This window comes from Neodiprion pinetum, chromosome 4, assembly GCF_021155775.2.
Source record: "Neodiprion pinetum isolate iyNeoPine1 chromosome 4, iyNeoPine1.2, whole genome shotgun sequence".
Lineage (NCBI taxonomy): Eukaryota > Metazoa > Arthropoda > Insecta > Hymenoptera > Diprionidae > Neodiprion > Neodiprion pinetum.
In genome coordinates this window covers 40,806,253-40,823,636 of record NC_060235.2, presented here as the reverse complement: position 1 = coordinate 40,823,636, position 17,384 = coordinate 40,806,253, and the positions used below count along the sequence as shown (strand labels likewise).

The following is a 17,384-nucleotide window of genomic DNA, read 5'->3' as shown; positions in this document are numbered from 1 at the left end:
TTAAATTCTGTTATTGAAAAGATGTGAGTTTTTTCGTTTCCCCCGAAGCTCGGATATTACGACAGAATGGTTAAAATTCGTTAAAAAAGTTTCTATTTTCGAAATTGCTGAAAAACAAAATAATTCGTAAAACCACCAGAGATGGTCTAATTAAAAATCGTTACAACACGTCATCACTTTTTTCATCGGCAAAATCTAGAAGAAAAACGGAGGAACAGATCGGTGTCGGTGAATTAGACGAAGGGCGAAAAACTCTGTCTAAATTTTCATAAAATTCTAGCGCCCTGCAGTCCTAGCCAAGGACACGGGGGTCACAAGCTTTTAAGAAGCACAATTCGGATGTCAAGCATGGAGCTTCCGGACGATATCGAGAAGTCCTATTCCTCGGCGAGTACTTCCCCGTGCCCCTCCCCGCACGCGGGGAACGCGAATCATCTGAATCCTTTTCCACCAGGAAAGCGTGTCCTGCCGCCGAACAACCTCTACGTTGTTCTCTACAACTTCAACGCCCGTCATCGGGACGAATTGGATCTGAAGTAAGTGCATAAATGGATCGAGAGGAGCGTAATCAAGGGGATCGGAAGGGGGGGGGGGGGGGTTGGTGGGGGTGTTAATTGCTCCGTACCGCCTGGAAAGCGAAATCGAATGATTTTATACCGCGAACACTCTCTTCTTAATCACGTTTCAGGGCCGGTTACAAAGTCACCGTTATAGACAAGTCCGATCCCGACTGGTGGAAAGGCAAATGTCTAGGTGGAAGAGCCGGCTATTTTCCAAGCGCCTATGTCATGCGCGTAGAATCTGGCCAAAGGACGCTTCAGGTCACCCGGAATCTTCAGCTAGCCGATCAGACGACTCTGCTCAGAGATCAGGTGAATTTTCATTGTTTTTTTTTAACGGTTCTTTAAGCACAGTGTTCCGCTTGTTAAACCGGATGAAGAAGAAGAAGACGAGGCCGGTTGACTAGATTCTTGAAAATTTTTTAATCCGATGTAGATGTCCGCCCGAAGTGTTAAAAAGCGAGAAGAGATGCACTGCCCCTATTTCTGGACTGTCCATGATCGTACAGATCTTCGGAGGTCGAAGAGACGGAGACATCAAGTCTTTCTATGTTTCAAATTGCGCATCGCATTCAATGTATACAAAACTAGTTCACAGCGATTCTGAATCACGGATAAAAATACATCGTGCAACGCGGAGGTCGTTCCGTGCCAAATCATTTGCATATTCAGGCTGGTTTAGCTAGCTATTCGGGAATCCTCCGTAAAATTAACAGCCCCTGAGTTTCGAAATTGAAGTATTTCCGAAGATGGATCGTTAATGCCTCGTCAATTGCTTATATGATTGCTTGTATTTTTTGTTTTAAACTTGTAGAAGACTAGTTTGGTAATAGTGAAAAAGAAATATGAAAGGAAAAATAATTAGAAAATAATTCACCCTGGTAAACGTTTCGATTTCAAAAAATTAGAGGCAAGGCAGGCAACTTCAGGGCGGTCTTCAGAAACTGTTCTATGAAAGAGCGTGCCGCGATTTAAGAAATGACACTTTTGTCGGAGGGTGAAGAATTCTGACTAGGAAAAGTTCGGGAGCCCCGAAGGAACTTGACGGTACCTATAAATTTATATTTATGGAAGATTAAAAACCGCGTGTTTGCTTCCCTCGCTGTTTCGAACAGATCGTGATCCAGATCGGGGAGGAGGTGGATGGCGTGGCGATGGTGAGATGCGCGTCGAACGTGAACACGACGGAGAGCCTGAGCAAGGAGACGGAGCCCCGGTTAAAGGAGACCCTGTGCCCTCTTAAGTACCTGCAGGAAGTGTGACCCCCGCCTCCACAGCGGAGTTTCCGTTTCATATCGCAGCAGCGATCGAGCGTTCCGAATTCTAGCGGAGGTGAGGCGGGTCTTCAAACGCCCTCTTCAGCCTCGGAGAAGTATTACGACTGTCTTCAGTGCGGCGAAGAGTGTCGACACGCTGGAAACGCGAGTCCGAATTTACCGAGCGCAGCGCCGCCAACGGCGAAGCCGGCGAACGAAGAGCGTCAGCCGGCCGTTTTCCTCCCGAGAAAACTTCCGCAGACTCCGGCGAAGAAGCGTTCGTCCTTGGCGCGGCCCGTCCGCGTTCACGACGCCTTCGTCCAGCCGAAAATCGCGGTCAGCTACTGCCAGAAGCCCCTGGAACGCGCTTCCAGCAACCTAGACGATTTCGACAGCAGCGCCACCTTCCAGTGGCCTCAACGCATACGCCTCGATGACGCCATGATCGACTACTCGCTACCTTACGCTCGGACCAACAAAGGTGGCAGGCGAAATTTCAAGGATACCGATAAGCTGCTCAAGCTCATTAGCGTCAACAACGTGGACCAAGATTTAGATAGCGTTAAAGGATGTTCCCTCATGTAGTTGCAGCTAGCTAATTGGCTGAAGATCCCGTGTCCGGCTGTTAATGGTAGACGGATCCTCGGTTTGTTTATACTTTCGGATCGTTCTTACGGAGACAAAATGGCTCAACGATTTTGGCAGACTGAATTACCGACCGCGCATGCATAAGATTATTAAAATTCATTGATCGGTAATTGTTTCGTCCATGGTACAAGGAAATAAGGTGTGTTCGTGAGAACGTGACCCTACATCATGTCATTTTGAGCACTATTTTCAAAATCTATAGAACAACCGTTCATTCTCACGTTCACGGAATCTTATTTTATGGTGGAAATAATATTCAAATATTAAATGATCGGTTACAGAGGTTATGTTGTACTTTTTACGACAGAAAAGGAATTTTTGTTGTGACATCGTGACTTTTATACTGCGCATCTCCGTTTCGAGCACACCTTGTTCCTTTACATCATTGTTTCGTCTATTAGGTAGAGGAGCCAACTTATGCGAAACGAGGCACGAGATGCCAAACTCCCGCATCATGTGTCGAACTGAAATTATATCGTTCTCAAGATTCGAATCAATACTTGAATTAACTATTCCAGGTCTGCTTACCGCAAGAACATCGCATAACCTAAATAAGCTTAACAAGCGGAATTTTTCAGCTGAAGCTTAAGTTGGCTAGTCTGCACGAAAAGACAACAAAATTCGCGCATGCGCGGTCGGACGATCGATCTGCCAAGTTTCACCATTTTCTCTCGACACAAGTGTGTACTGTCATTGTTGGAGTGAACTTTTTATAGGAGATTATACATAAAATATATATCGTACCTGTCCTCTATCCCATGAATGACGTCGCAGACGTGCTCGGTTTCTCAATCGCTCACTGCAGTTTGCGATTCCACATGAGGAACTCTTATTCTTTTAGATCAAAATATTGAGTCACGATATCGATCGTAATTCAGAGTTTTTGAACTCTGCCAAATTTTTCTTGGAAAAAATTTGATAGCTAGAGTACATTTTTCGTCATCAATCAGACGGTCTCTTTTTTTGAGGGAATATCTTAAATTCATTCTCACTTTCATCGTACTTGCGATATTGAATCTTCCGAGACGAAAGATTGTCATCGTACTTCCTCAGTGGTCTAATTTTTTAGAATATCGAGTTGAACACCAGTACAAATGGCAAAATAAATGCAGCATGAAATGTAGAACAAGGTGATGCTTGAAGTGAGCTGAAAGATCAGCGTACGTCGCCACGTCTTCTTTATATGTTTTTAATCCGCACCCTATCACTACCTTGATCTTGATGTTTCAAGAGCACCCTGAATCAACTTGCACTATTGTTGTGTACAAATTATAAAGACACGACGTCAATATCTTTTTGCGAAAAAGTCGTCTGGTACAGTCAAACATTTTTTTCAAAACTGGATATGTAATATAAAATTTCGTGTGTGAATTGGGTAAAACTTTTGTACCGTATGTTTTTACCTTGGAATTTTCTGTTCTCGTTTTAGCCACCCCGATATAGCAATTGCAGAAGAATATTGTCAGCGTAATGTAAAATCGATATCCTGCATAGATGAAAATTTCAGTATAAATATTTGATATAAATAATATTACATATATACATATATGTACCCACAAGATATCGGTATAATATACAGATGAAACGATGTAACGAGTGCCCTTTCCTTGTTGAACCATACAATATATTATATAATGCGTATGATAAAGTATATTTTAAGTGTATAAGTACTCTCAACAAAAACAAAAAAAAATAAAAATATTAAAAAAATTAAAAAAACCTGCCCAGTATTTTTTAAGTATTAAATGCAAGAGCAAAGTTGTTTATGTAATATCGTTGTGCCCTTCATCTGTTAGATAATTGATATATTATACATATATCAGTATATTATATTATAATGTTTGAACAGTTATGAAACTATGGATTGCGTGCCTATCAAAGATTTGGAATAATTTGAAAATGAAAGAAGAAGTACACGATGAGGAAAGATGAATTTTGCCGCGTTCCGTGAAATATGGGTAAAAGTGGAAAGTAACAAAAAAAAATTTTAATAAAAAAACAGCTTTGAAAGTAAATGAAAGAAACGAGACAGGTTTTCCGAACTGTTATTGTGATGTTAATAATCTATACCTATGAATGTATCTTTAAACCCTACGTGAAGCGAATGGGTAGAAACGTTGGTGCTGCGTTTGAAATCTTTGATTGTGCACGCTTTGTGGCGTGGAATATAGAGAAACGTGTGTTTATTCGAGTTATAGACTGCACGTAATATACATATATATATACTATCTAAATTATATACACGTATACACTGAGTATATACGCTCATGTTATAGGAAAGTCGAAGTAAAAATAAGAAGAAAAAAAAAAGAACAAAAGAATAACAAAAACAAAAAATATACCACCGCACCGAAATTAATTAAGAAGCAATTTTCTATTTTAATTTAACTTAACTTTAGTAGAAAAAAAAAAAAAAAAAAAAACTATCATAATCATTTACTTGTTATCAGTTTTCCTATTTCTCGCACGTTTTATTAATCGAGCTATAAATACATACCGATGTTTGTTAAATTTGCAACACAATCAATAGACGGAAATAAATGAAAGAAAACGATTTTCGCGCATGGATAACGATTAAAAAAATTATAATCGAAGAACGTGCGTAAGTTACAAAGTATGTAGGTATAGAAATCAATCAAGCATTTAATACACAGTCTAGAATCTAGATAATAAGATATAGTATAGGTCCTGAATACCATCCCGAATTTTTAATAAACTAGAACACAATTAATTGTAATCGATCCTACACTGTGTAGTAGTCTTTACCTGCAGTACCTCAAAATGGAAAAGTAGTCTTTTTTTTTCATGCCTAAGTTTTCATTGTGTCGCTGAAAATCTTGTAGACGCGTGAAATTTCACGCGTCGTAGCGCGTCTTGTTTGATTTATATTTCAAAGAGAAGGGAAGAAAAAAAAGAAAAAATTATGTTCAATAGAAGTAGAGTTCTACACACTTCTACGCAAAATATGATAGAATTTTTTATAGCTAATCTTCTACCAAATTTGTAATACACGAGAAGAAGAACAAGAATGGAAAAGAAAACTGTGTCAAGTAGAGACAAAAATAATACTGCAGGCAGTAAAGTAACAAGAATAATATCCACAACAAATTTTAGCAAAATTCTCCAACAATTTTTCACTGCTTTGTATTACTTTGCAGGTTTTGTATAATTATGTATAACGTTATAATTTCTGAATAACTTTATTTCGACAGATAATAACCATTATATAGATTCGTCTTCGATGGTAAAAATAAAAAATAAACCATTGATTTATCCTTTGCTTGTTGCCGTAAATTATTCCCGAAATTTCTCTCGTCCACAATATATGAACTTGTTGAAATCGCATCTTTTTGCGTACGTTCATCGATCCCAATCCTAAATCGATGAAAATGTCTATAAAAAAAGAAACAAGAGAAAGGAAAACAGTGGTAGTTTCGTCAATTAAAGGGGACAAAAAATTGCAAGACAAATAACGTAGAACATTCGTACAGATTTTACTTATATGCACAAGAAAAGAAAAGTCACCTGTAAAGCTTGCGACGTCTTTTCAAAGCTTACACATCATATATCATTACACCATATACATCAATAAACGGGTAAAAATTTTAAACTGAAATTATAATTTGGCAAATTCGAAGAACATAACGGAGAAACAAGACAATCGAACGCTTAATTGTGCCGTTCACTGGCCCCAAATTCCGCTTTACAACTTGTACTTGGCTGCACGGGTAATCGGGAACTTGTCACCGGTGCAAACGCCTCTGAAATCGTCTAGGGAAAGATCGACGATCGCGACTCCACCGAGGCCCTTTGCCTTCACGTAGTTCGCCTTGTTTCCGGCAGTGTCCGGGTCCTCGTATCCGACCCAAATGCCGTCGGCGCCGGTCGCATCGTTATACGACTGGTAGGCGTAGCTTCCGTACTTCTTCGAGGGATCGCTAACCCGGCGTAAAATTGTGCCGAGCGTCGTCTCTGTGAGCCGAGTGCAGACCTCCGTGTAGGAGAGGAGACCAGGTGTCAAAGTTTGCGGTCCTTCTGCTCCAGGGCCGTCCACGTCCAGTGGAGGCACTCCGGATATCTGGCTGTCAGCAGTCAGCTTCCAGGTGCGGGCGAAAGTCGGAATCCCGACGATGATTTTACTTCCTGGAGTGCCGTGCTCGAGCCAGTACCTGGAGACGTATGGTTGGTTAGATACCGAGAGGATATTGTGAGGATTGGAAGATAGAGCGTTCCATTGCGCATACGCGAACCTTTTATGCAGGCTGGCCAACTCAAGTTTCAGCGGTGAAACGTTACACCGCGGCTTATGGAGGTTCTGTAGTTGAAATAGTCGAAAGGTTGATGTTAACGATTCGGGAAAGTGTCACAAACTTTAATTTTGGTTACGTACCGAGATGTAGGAATTGGAAGTTTGAGTATCCGATTGCGCATGCGCGAACCTTTTATGCAAGCTGGCCAACTCAAGTTTCAGCGGTGAAACGTTACACCGCGGCTTACGGAGGTTGTGTAGTTGAAATAGTCAAAAGGTTGATGTTAACGATTCGGGAAAGTTTCACAAACTTTAATTTTCAACTGGCTGGAATTACGATATTTCAATTCGCCATTCAACGCGGGAATATTTTACACCGCATGATTCGTTTCTGCAAGATGGCTCTCCTGCTTTGCAGACGAAAATGTTGCGCCTGCGCAGTCGGTCTTTCAACCTGCCGACTTTCACAGTTTCTTCTCGCTATTCGAATCTGAGAGTAGGTTGAAGTGTGCGAAAACGTGGACACTTTGGTCGGTTTGCAAATGCGGTAGATCGAAATCTTGCAGATTTCAGTTTCTCTCTTTCTTCCATTTTTTTTTAATGATCCAACGATTGTTGTCTCTGACACTTACCTCACTTGACCGTCGATGTTTTCATCGAAAGCGCGTCCGTAGCTTTCGTAAATCGGGGCAGGGTAGTCTGCGTCCTTGGGGTTGCGGTCTGGAGTCTTCTGGTCGAAGGCGAAGAGATGTACCGCTTCGATGTTGGGAGTCAGAGCTCGAGCGTCGTAGTAGACTGGAAAGTAAACGATTTTCGATATACCAATGAATATAATATAATTATGTCTGCATGCCAGTACCCAAACCTCGGTGTCACAAACTTAAAGAAAAATAAACCGACCAAGGCAGTAGCATAAAAATCCTAGAACTCATGATCCGGACGGTCAGTAATACGCTGAATCAACTTACTGGAGGAGTTCACGTGGGGCAGGACGGTTATGGTGAGGTCCTTGTTATTCCTCTGTCTGAGGAGGTTCTTGATGTCTCGTACCAGGATGGTGAACCCGTCACGGTGGTCCTGCTCCCTCTCGTCCTTGAACTTGCCATAACCGAAGACCTTCTTGACACTGTGAGCAATGCTGCCGAAGAATCCACGCTTCTTCTTGACCTTGACCTCGGGGAACTGCCACGCCAGATCCACACCGTCGAAGTCGTAATCGGTCAAAAGACGTCCGACAGAGTTGACGAACTTTGCTCTGGTCTCGCTCGTCTCGGTCTTAAAATCGAACCGTAAATATCGTAAATACGAAGAAGACAGAACAAATGAGTCGACTAATCGGCTTACTCTATTCTCCACTCACCACGACGAGGTACTTGTGGGTCTCTTCATAGGGGTCATCGTTTCCACCAATGCTAAGGTAGACCTTGAGGTCAGGGAAGGTCCTCTTGAACTGAGTAACCGTTCGGAAGAAGGCGTAACCGGCCCCAGTGTCGATGTTTGGATGGAGAGGTGTGGCTTCGTGGGTCTCGGCGTTGATGCCAGCGTATCCGTAGACCAGGTGGGTGCAGAGTGACAGTGCCGGGCGCAGATCTTCCATTTGGAACTTAGCCGGACCTGAAAAACACGCACGAATTTCGAATTCGAGCCTTCGGGATATTCAACGTGTACGTTGTAACTCGTGAAAAGTCATCGATTCTACCTTGGCGTTCGAAAGAGGTCGAGTTCCAGAAACAAACAACCTTGTCGTGGGGGTGCTGAACAGCAAATGTGGCGACGCACAGCGTCGCCAAAACTCCTACAGTGATCAGCTTCATTTCGCAATCTGTAAAAAAGAATCATTGCTTTATCCAGTGCTTTCATAATTTGCTTGGAACTATCACTTTCTTCTTTCTCATACACTTATTGCTCTATAGTGAAGCACAGTTTTTGAGTTCGGAAGTTATTCCATACAGCATTAAATGAAAGAAATTTGTTGAGTCTGCATTCTATTCCAATCTACTTTGTTAGCTTGAATTAATTAATAATTGTCAGTTCAGCGATAGCGTTCCTCTTCCGAAATCGACTATTAAAGTCGAACGTTCCTACAGATTATCTCCGGAGATCATTCGCAGTACGATACATCTTTAATTAAACGTTTGGTTACTGAAAGTTTGTGAAAAATTGACCGATTGTCTCGAATTCAACGCTCTTAAACGAAGAATTGTAATTATTCCACACGAGGATCGACCGTCATTGGAAATTGCGCTGGTTTCACAAACCGTAGTATAACTTTCGAACTTGAATAAACTCTTAAGCACAATGAAGGAAGGAAAAACTGGACTTACCTTGCCCGCGAAGAGACGTGGACTGGCCAGACTTACCAGAGCGAGCAGCCAGCGAAGGCTTCGAAACTTCGCCTTGGTCCCAGCGACTAGTCAGTGGTGGGGTTGACTATAATTACGTCATCGTTCAATCCGTACGCTACACACATGAATCGGCGAGACTCTGTTACATGTGCACAGACATTATGGATGCTCACTATTCAGGGACGCCTTTGTGCGTTGTATTATGGGGGTTTACACCTAGCGAATCCTTAATCTCAAAGACCCAGTACTTCTCAAGGAAAATCTTCCGAAGCTAATCATACCACTCCAATTCAACGCACAGTCTTTCAAAATATGTACAACCATCTTAAGCCCGTCTTTGATTTTTTCCCTCACGAAGCTGCAGGACGTGGTAAAAGCTGAAGCAATCACGGACCGAGAAATGGGATCACTTGGATCTTCCGATCTCTCGATAACTCTTAGGAATTAGGCGTAACAAGTAAGCCATTTTTTGACAAACATTTCAATTCGACTGATTGTGAATTGGACTGAGACATTATCCTTGTCCCCGATCAGGGTGTGAGTAAAACAGTGTTTGCACGTATATATGACTGAATCGATTGTTCTGTTGGAATTCATTGTTATTGCGTCCAACCCAGTTCGTCGATTATCTACTGTTCGACTGACCCGACTACCAGTTTTCACGTTGTAAAGGGCAGAGTGCAAAAATACGATTTCACAGGCAAGTAGAGCATGGAGTCGATGTAGGTTGTTGACGAGTTTTACGCGTTAATATCTCTGCTGGATTGAATTACAAAATCGACATTCGGCTTGTTTTCTTCTAGCATATCCAATTCTCGGAAATAAATCAAAATCTAATTTTTCCAACTGGGTATAACCCCTCAGACTAAAATTATCCTCGTTAGCAGGAGACCGGTGAAATGTAATCGCACCGTGTCAACAGCCTGCGGGTAAATAAGCGTAAACACCTACAGCAATCAACGCATTAGTTTCAAACAATGCGTCGAGCCTTCGAAATGGAGTTTAGACTTTGTTCTGTGTAGCGAACACGTGACGCCCCAACTAATTGTTTGAAGCTGGAAAACAAAGTTTGGTGACATGAGCGAGCAGGCGAAAATTTGTCAGGGCAATGTTATCATTATGACTGTTACTGTTTCGTACATACACTCGTAGGTTTTACGTAGGTGCACGGTTCGAAATAGAATGGTTAACAGGTTGGAAGAGGCGATTTTTTTCAAACTCTTTCTTTCCTCTTGGAGAATATGGACGGGTTTGGATTATTAAAGGCTCAAATTCGAGTGGTGAAAGTTGCGGGAATAACAGCCGAAAGTTGTTGTTGAATGTTCCGACTGGGAAGAGAGACGATAACGATTAGAGATTTTTCAGAGTTCATCATCGGAGCTTCGATAATTGCATTGAAGTTTCTGGCTTCTGTTGAGATAGTGGAAACGAGTTTCTCGAAACTTAATTTTTAGCGCCCAAGGCCAATCGTGATCCGCATTTCGATTCGAGATAACACGATGGTTTGTTTCTTGAGATCGTCAGTTCTTCTTCTCCGCAATCTGAAGCTTAGCCGAAAATTCTACTCGCGTAACTGACGCAGGTGACCGTTTTCCTGATAAGCCTCCAAATCTCGGTTTCGCCCTCCGTCCTAAACCAACTTCAGATCGTCGTCACCTCTGGGGACAATGCGACGTGACTGTGCGATGTGAAACTTTGGAGAAGAGGGAAAGAAGCAACAGAAAAAGAAACTTGAACCATTCCTTTATACGTAACGACGAGTACCGAAGTCAGAATCCCCGATTCTTAGTAACCTGAACCATTCGTCATGACCGTAAATCGTTGATAATACGAAGGCAAATTAAAGCTATGAGATTGGAGGAAGAGCGAAGGCGGAGACCAGTTTAACAATTTAAATCTACGGCTACAATACGCTTGTATCACTTATAGTATCTCTTCTGCGTAGCAAGGTAAGTAGTTCAATTTGGCACGGTCGAACCACTGATCCATCCGGTTATGTGACCTCAGACAAGATTAAACTGTCAGAATTACCTCGTTACGATCCTCACTCGCTTGTTTTGCACGGCCCAGCGTATTTTGTCAGGCATAAAAAATAATAGTCTGCAATAACTTACAATGAGTAACCGCGATATTTTCAATGTAATACACGTGTCGCAAAGATGTTCGAACTGTCCGTGAAGTACTCTGCTTACTGTCATCAATAACGACGCAAGAAATAGAAGAAAAAAACTAACAATCAAACAAGACCCGACATTCGAACCCGATGATTCACCGCAGTCGATATTGGACATCCAAAAACTTTGAAGAAAACAAGATTTCCTGATTCCCGATCAGACACGACCGCTTGTGCGGTTTTCGGAAACGATCACGTCGTGTGCGAATAAATCTTTGACACTGGAAAGGCGAGAAATGAGCGGGGAAGAACGCGGCGTACAAGTTTGCATATTTTGCACTCGTTCAAACTCCAAGGTGAGCGAAACGTGCCAAGCTTGTCAATACCGGTCGGTCTTTTCTCGCCTCTGTACGTTAAACTGATCGTACATCGATGATCAGCCGTGCTTCGAGGGAGGGAAGAAAGGTCAGAGAAATCTGCAACAGCCTCTAAATTCAGTCGAGATCTCATTCTCACCTGGCAGTCATCATCACGTGTCTTCATAGACGGCACAGATTTTTTATTTTCTGATTTGCGGATTCAGAAATAAAAGAGTTCTGATTCATTCCTGTGAGAAGAACTTTCTTCAATGGTTCCCAATATGGAGATTAAAATCGTGACTTTTCAACAGGAATGGTACCTGTTTAAGTACGATGTTTAATCTTGTACGAAAAGGCATCGAATCAAGTACACAACTGTTTCACGCCTCGCAAACATTGTTGCGAAGTGTACAGAAGTTTGGTACAGGGTCGTGCTTTTTGACACTGTTACAGAGTTGCGATAACCAATCGCGTCCCAAGGTTTCAAAGTTGAACTTTGCTCAGGAAACTAATATTAGGTACTCAAAATACAAGAAGTTAAAGCTTCAAAATCCCAGTGCAAAAAAATACGACTTTACAAGTATTCTCGGTTTGTAGGTTGAAAAAATTTCTCGTATGACGCCCGGCTGAAGTTGGGTAAACATTAAACGGCGACGAGATGAAAGTCGACGTACCTACGACGGGCTGTGCAAATATTTAGAGGATATCTTCTAGGCAGACGCGTTGGTGACAGAGGGTGGAAAGCTTGCAGACATGCGAAATCTTCAAAATCCGCATCGGCTTTGCCTCGTCACCAGCAAAGCCGGGAGCCCAGCTCCGTCTACCTTATCTCGTTTCCCCAGTTGGTATGCATAACAAATATATTCCTTGACCTTTTTTTACAGAGAGCTGGGAACAGAGCCGATCAAACACACTGACTGCAGGCTGTGCTCGGCATTTTTCTGTTATACGTTCTCTATACCGCGGATACAAAGGTTAACCAGATCAAGCGTGGATATATTCTTTGACGGTCGTGGTTTTATTTTACATTTGTTCGGCGAATCTGCATTTTCGACGAAGCCATGACCTGGCAAATGGAAGCGTTTCGGAGTATTCCGAAGGCTTGAAATCGGCAGTAAAATTAAAACGAAATGGAAATTTCTCGACGAATGTTTCGATTCTCGGAGTTGTTTACCAGATCTTGTTAACCTGTCGGCTCGATCCCCGATTGACACAGCTGATAGTGGCGTTCACGGTTCAAACGATGCGAGATAGTACCGAATTATCTCCTTCGGGAAACTCTCTCTCTGCATGTGATAACACAACCGAGCTGTAATATCAGCATCTTCATTAGGAAAATGGGCGGTATAATTGGATGAGCGATAAATTAATGAAGAGAGTCACAATCAACCTCGTAACCGTGCGTGTAAAACGTGAGTTACGATTCGTCGATACCGTTTTGTCAGAGTACTTACTTTTGCACTCCTCTCTCGCATACAGTGTTTATTATTATCTTTCTCTTTTCTGTGAGAATCTCGTGGATGATGAAAACACACGGCCGACAAGCAAGTGGAAATAAGTGAATAAATTTTACTCGACGTTTTTTTTTTTTTTTTTTTTTGTAGCTGAAATATTAGATTCTGGACTCTTATCGCTCGAGGCCTGTGAACTTGGGATAGAAATTATTTTTAAATCAGAAGTGAGACAGTGTTGAGGTTCAAAAGTTGAAAAACTTTTATCGTTGTAAAGTAGTTACGATAACACGCACAGAGACTTTTTCAAGTTTTTATCACATTGGGCAACGCGATAATCGATGTTCTCGGATAATGAAGATAAATTAAGTAAATAAATATAAATAAGTAATATTATACTTTCCACCTGTCTGCTAAAGCAGCTCGATGTGTTTACCTGGTTTCACTGTCGTCCATTTCTTCGATTTCTCGGATTATCATTTGTTGCTGCAATTTATTTATAGAGAAATCACGCAGTCGATATGAGTAGAATAATAACCACGTGCATTAATTCGAGAAGGTGCTTCAGCTATACGGAATGAAGTCACAATTTTTTCGAAGAAATGTCGCAAATGAATAAATAAATTTAAATAAAGAATAGATTAAAAATTTCTTGAAATTCGATGTCTTGAAACTCGTCACAAAACGAAAATATTTCGCAAACAATGTCAACATCGCGCATCATTGTGCTAATCTCGAAATTAAAGAAGCTGTAATATGTGCAGAAAACACACGTTTTGAGCACAATTATCGTGGGTATCCGTCAAACAAAAATTAGTGGACAACTGCTAATGACGACGAACGTGCTAAGAATTTTCTAAGAAACTATCATCTCGTTATAATAATATTCAAACTCGCCGGACTTGAGAGATAAGAAGACGCAATATCCGAGCACTTTGTTACGTAACTTAACCTGCGATCTTGAGTCATGCTTGTAGTTACGACTCGTCTGATCCCGAGTAGATATTACACGCACTAAAAACTTTGCATATAACAGTAGGCTGTGAGAAAAAGGCGAACGATTCAGGATCGATCAGAAATTCTTTATGCGGGAATTTTTCTCCTGCGCGGACATTGAAAAAATCCTTTATTTCGCGTCGGTGTCTTGCTTACTAAATGAAGGCTATTTTTCGCGTAAGCTAATGCAGGGAAATAATATTTTTTTTCTTTTCCTAGTGACGATTATTACGAATTTCCATGCAGTTATAAGCTGTTTCTCTATCTCGTAAGAAAAAATTTTCAATGGCAACGAAAGATTATCCCGATGTATTAACGTTGCGCGCACCTTTCATTTCTGTTCCAAAGACTTACAACCTTGGCTAATATGTGCCTTGGGCTGCTTGGGATGAGACAGCCGTTCACTGTAATCGACCAATGTCAATGACCAAAGCTGACGGCTTAATTGCGAGTCGTAAGCAACGAGCGATGAAAATAATAAAAGAGAAATTTACAGATCGTTCAAATTCATTACCGCCTATTTCAAACGGTGCTGAGTGTAAATCTGTACTCGGTGAATATCTTCACACGCAAAGTAGGCGACGGATTTATAGCCTCGCCTTAATCTGCGTGTGCAAACACCAGAAACTAGTCGCGTCGCGAATAATTGCAAAGGTATTGCGAATCGTGTGGATCTTGTTGATAGTTAGTTGAACTAGTGCGACGATATTAAAGTATGCGAATCGCGTTTGCACTTTATTCGCATTCCTCGTTTCCGCGAGAAGCGTTGCACAAACAACCATGCAATTCAGCCGTTCGCATTTGGATCGAATTACGAGTCGATATAATCGATTCCTTGAATTTATAACGATAAAAGACTTTATTTACTCTACTATTTTTTTTTTTTCTTTTTTTTTCAACAGACAAATTACTGGGAAAATACGAATGAAATATCAAAATACTAATCGGTAAGTAACCATAAAATTGTGTTAATCAATCTTGTTACAGTGTTAACATTGATCGAGTAACTTTCCGAACGCAAGACAAGTGACAATATTTATATCGGTTCAGCTTTCAGCTCTGTTATTTGGTTTGAGATTATGTTTTCAATGTTTTTTCTTTTCACAGTCGTGAAAAGGTCAAAGTGCCAAAGTGGCGATTACGAGAGACGAAAGATTACATCACACAATTACATGTGCACGCGATTTAAAAAAAAAAACCGGCGATTAATGAGAGAGTAAATCACATCGGGGTCCAAAGTACCTAAATCTCCCGTTTGACGGCGGATTTCAAATCGCTCCGAATGAGCCATATTTAATTTTAAAATTAATTTTTCATGACGGTTTTTACCCTGTACCGACTTATTGCAACAAAATGGAAGTTCAAGTGCTTGCACAAAGTTTCACGTGCCTTTACATTCGTCTAATCTCCGTAAAACGATCAGCTGATGAAACGACGCCATCTTACTTTAGTCACGCCCAAACTTTGGATTCCGATACCGATTTAGTATCGGAATTTGAAAATGCAATAGTGTGGATTCGTTAAATTGGTTAGAAATATTATATTGTGTAACGAGAAGGCAATATCGATCTTTTCGGGCCTAGCGACTTTGCAATATGAGTCGTAGCTGAAGTCGAAGACGAATATTGCAAACACGCGAGGCGAAAGGACGGTTGTCTGTTTGTTGCATACGATTTTTTATACAACGAGAGTATGTTACGGGTTTTTTCACGAAGTACGAAATAGAGGTTAGGATCGCGTATGTCAGATTTGTTAGCAACTGCGCATACGCGGAGTGCAAGAAGGACCACTTTTCACTCCTAGGACTTAAAAGTGGTCTTTTCTGTACTCCGCGCATGCGCATTCTTAGACTCACTCTAGTGTCATAGAAACGGAAAGCTCTGTGTACGGAAAACACGCATGAAAAAGGCGCGTGTAATATGCTTGCGTTATATAAATACGATTTATTCGACTAATAATAGACATTATCGTTGTATCGTACAGCCGTTGTATGAACAACGACCATTTCTGTGATTCATTACCGTTTCATTTCTGAGTACAATCTCAATGTAAGCAAATTACTGCACTGCTGCTGTTTGCGATTGCATGGCGCAAGGAAACACGGCTAATGTTTAAGCGGGTGTAACAGTGTGTGTCACCTTTGTAAATATATCAACCTGCTCTTGTTGCCATCTTGTAAAAATGCGTCATGTGTCACAAGGTGCAGGTTCGTTCAGTTTATCGCTTACTTGCCCGTTTGTCACGAGATCAGCAGATATGATCTGCAAATATGGTGCAAGCCCTCGTTATTCTCTGTAGCGGTTAAACATATCATCACTTGAACATTCTCTGAACATTTACAAATCACGTTTGTCGTATATTAAATTTTCTATCCTGAACTTTCCAACTGAAACCTGAAAACTCCGACCATGAGTCAGAATCTGATTTATTCGAAATTCAGAAGAAATTGTTGTAACTCTAGGAACGAGTGCGTGGTATTCATATGACTGTTGAGGTTATAACGTTTACAATTTTATTACGAAAAAAAGAACATTATTTACAGTGCATAGTGCGTCTAGTTTTGTTCGTAGGTTGAGATTACTGCATATCACGTAATTACGAATTATTAAAAATATTTCGGACTTTTTCTTTTCTAGGTAAAGAAGAAGAAATTATACGAAAGAGAATAAACCAATTTATAAGTTACGTCGAAATAATTACGATAGAATGTTACCGCTTTGATGAAATAGAAACAATGCAAACAAAGTTAAATGTTCAACCGTTCAGCTTTAAAAGTTGAATCGATATACGCAATTATTAGATTTCCTGAAAAAGTGCGCAAATAAGCTTTCGCCGCTTTTGACGAAATTGAAATTTTTTCCTTATTCAAAATATGCGAAGAATTGATTATGCTAATGAGAGGCGTTAGATCATTGTCGCAGGAATAACGATCCTGAAGTTGAACCTACTAAAAAAATCGGAATATTCGCTACGCAATAATCTCCTCGTGTTAGTTTAACAATACAGTATATATAATATACATATAATATTTATATATGCATCCTTGAAATCTCGTAACAGGCATCATCGCTTTTACCGTGTATAATAACAACTCACGCCACGGCATATTACACATGATTTTTAGACAATGTTTCAAAAGAAATACGAGTGTAAAATATAAGTTCCGAAGATATCTTCACCGTGAATAGAAAAAAAAAAAAAAATAATAATTAATAACTAAAAAATTCATAGTCGTAATGCGTGATAATTTATAACGCGATTTTGATTCTTGAGATAAAATAAGTTAAAGCTAATATTATCGATGATGATAAATAACTATGCGATTAATTATGTATCAGTATGAATTTGGTGGAAAATTTCGACGCCTTTTCTTTTATCGATTTGACAGCGTCTCGTAATTCCCAACA

The 17,384-nt window shown here is 40.7% G+C and overlaps 2 protein-coding genes across 11 annotated transcripts in view; one reads left to right on the top strand and one right to left on the bottom strand.

The window, feature by feature from the left end:
- The window catches only part of Stacl (Stac-like), a 41,931-nt gene extending 35,469 nt beyond the window's left edge, over positions 1–6,462 (top strand). For 8 of the 10 annotated variants that reach the window (XM_046622982.2, XM_046622985.2, XM_046622979.2 and 5 more), the window contains 3 exons: positions 281–536; positions 689–872; positions 1,676–6,406. In XM_046622982.2, the coding sequence (XP_046478938.1) occupies positions 281–536; positions 689–872; positions 1,676–1,822 (587 nt within the window). In that variant the 3' untranslated portion in view covers positions 1,823–6,406. Of the gene's footprint in view, positions 1–280; positions 537–688; positions 873–1,675 lie in introns of all 10 variants that reach the window. The other 2 variants (XM_046622988.2, XM_046622986.2) reach the window with 2 other exon arrangements.
- On the bottom strand, positions 6,066–9,159 carry Idgf4 (Imaginal disc growth factor 4). The gene is made up of 6 exons (XM_046622994.2): positions 9,038–9,159; positions 8,413–8,535; positions 8,074–8,327; positions 7,682–7,988; positions 7,346–7,508; positions 6,066–6,633 (listed from the first exon to the last, which is right to left on the bottom strand). The coding sequence occupies exons 2-6, from the start codon at positions 8,525–8,527 to the stop codon at positions 6,168–6,170; spliced, it is 1,305 nt and encodes a 434-aa protein (XP_046478950.1). The 5' UTR covers positions 8,528–8,535; positions 9,038–9,159; the 3' UTR covers positions 6,066–6,167.
- Positions 9,160–17,384: the final 8,225 nt, after the last annotated feature.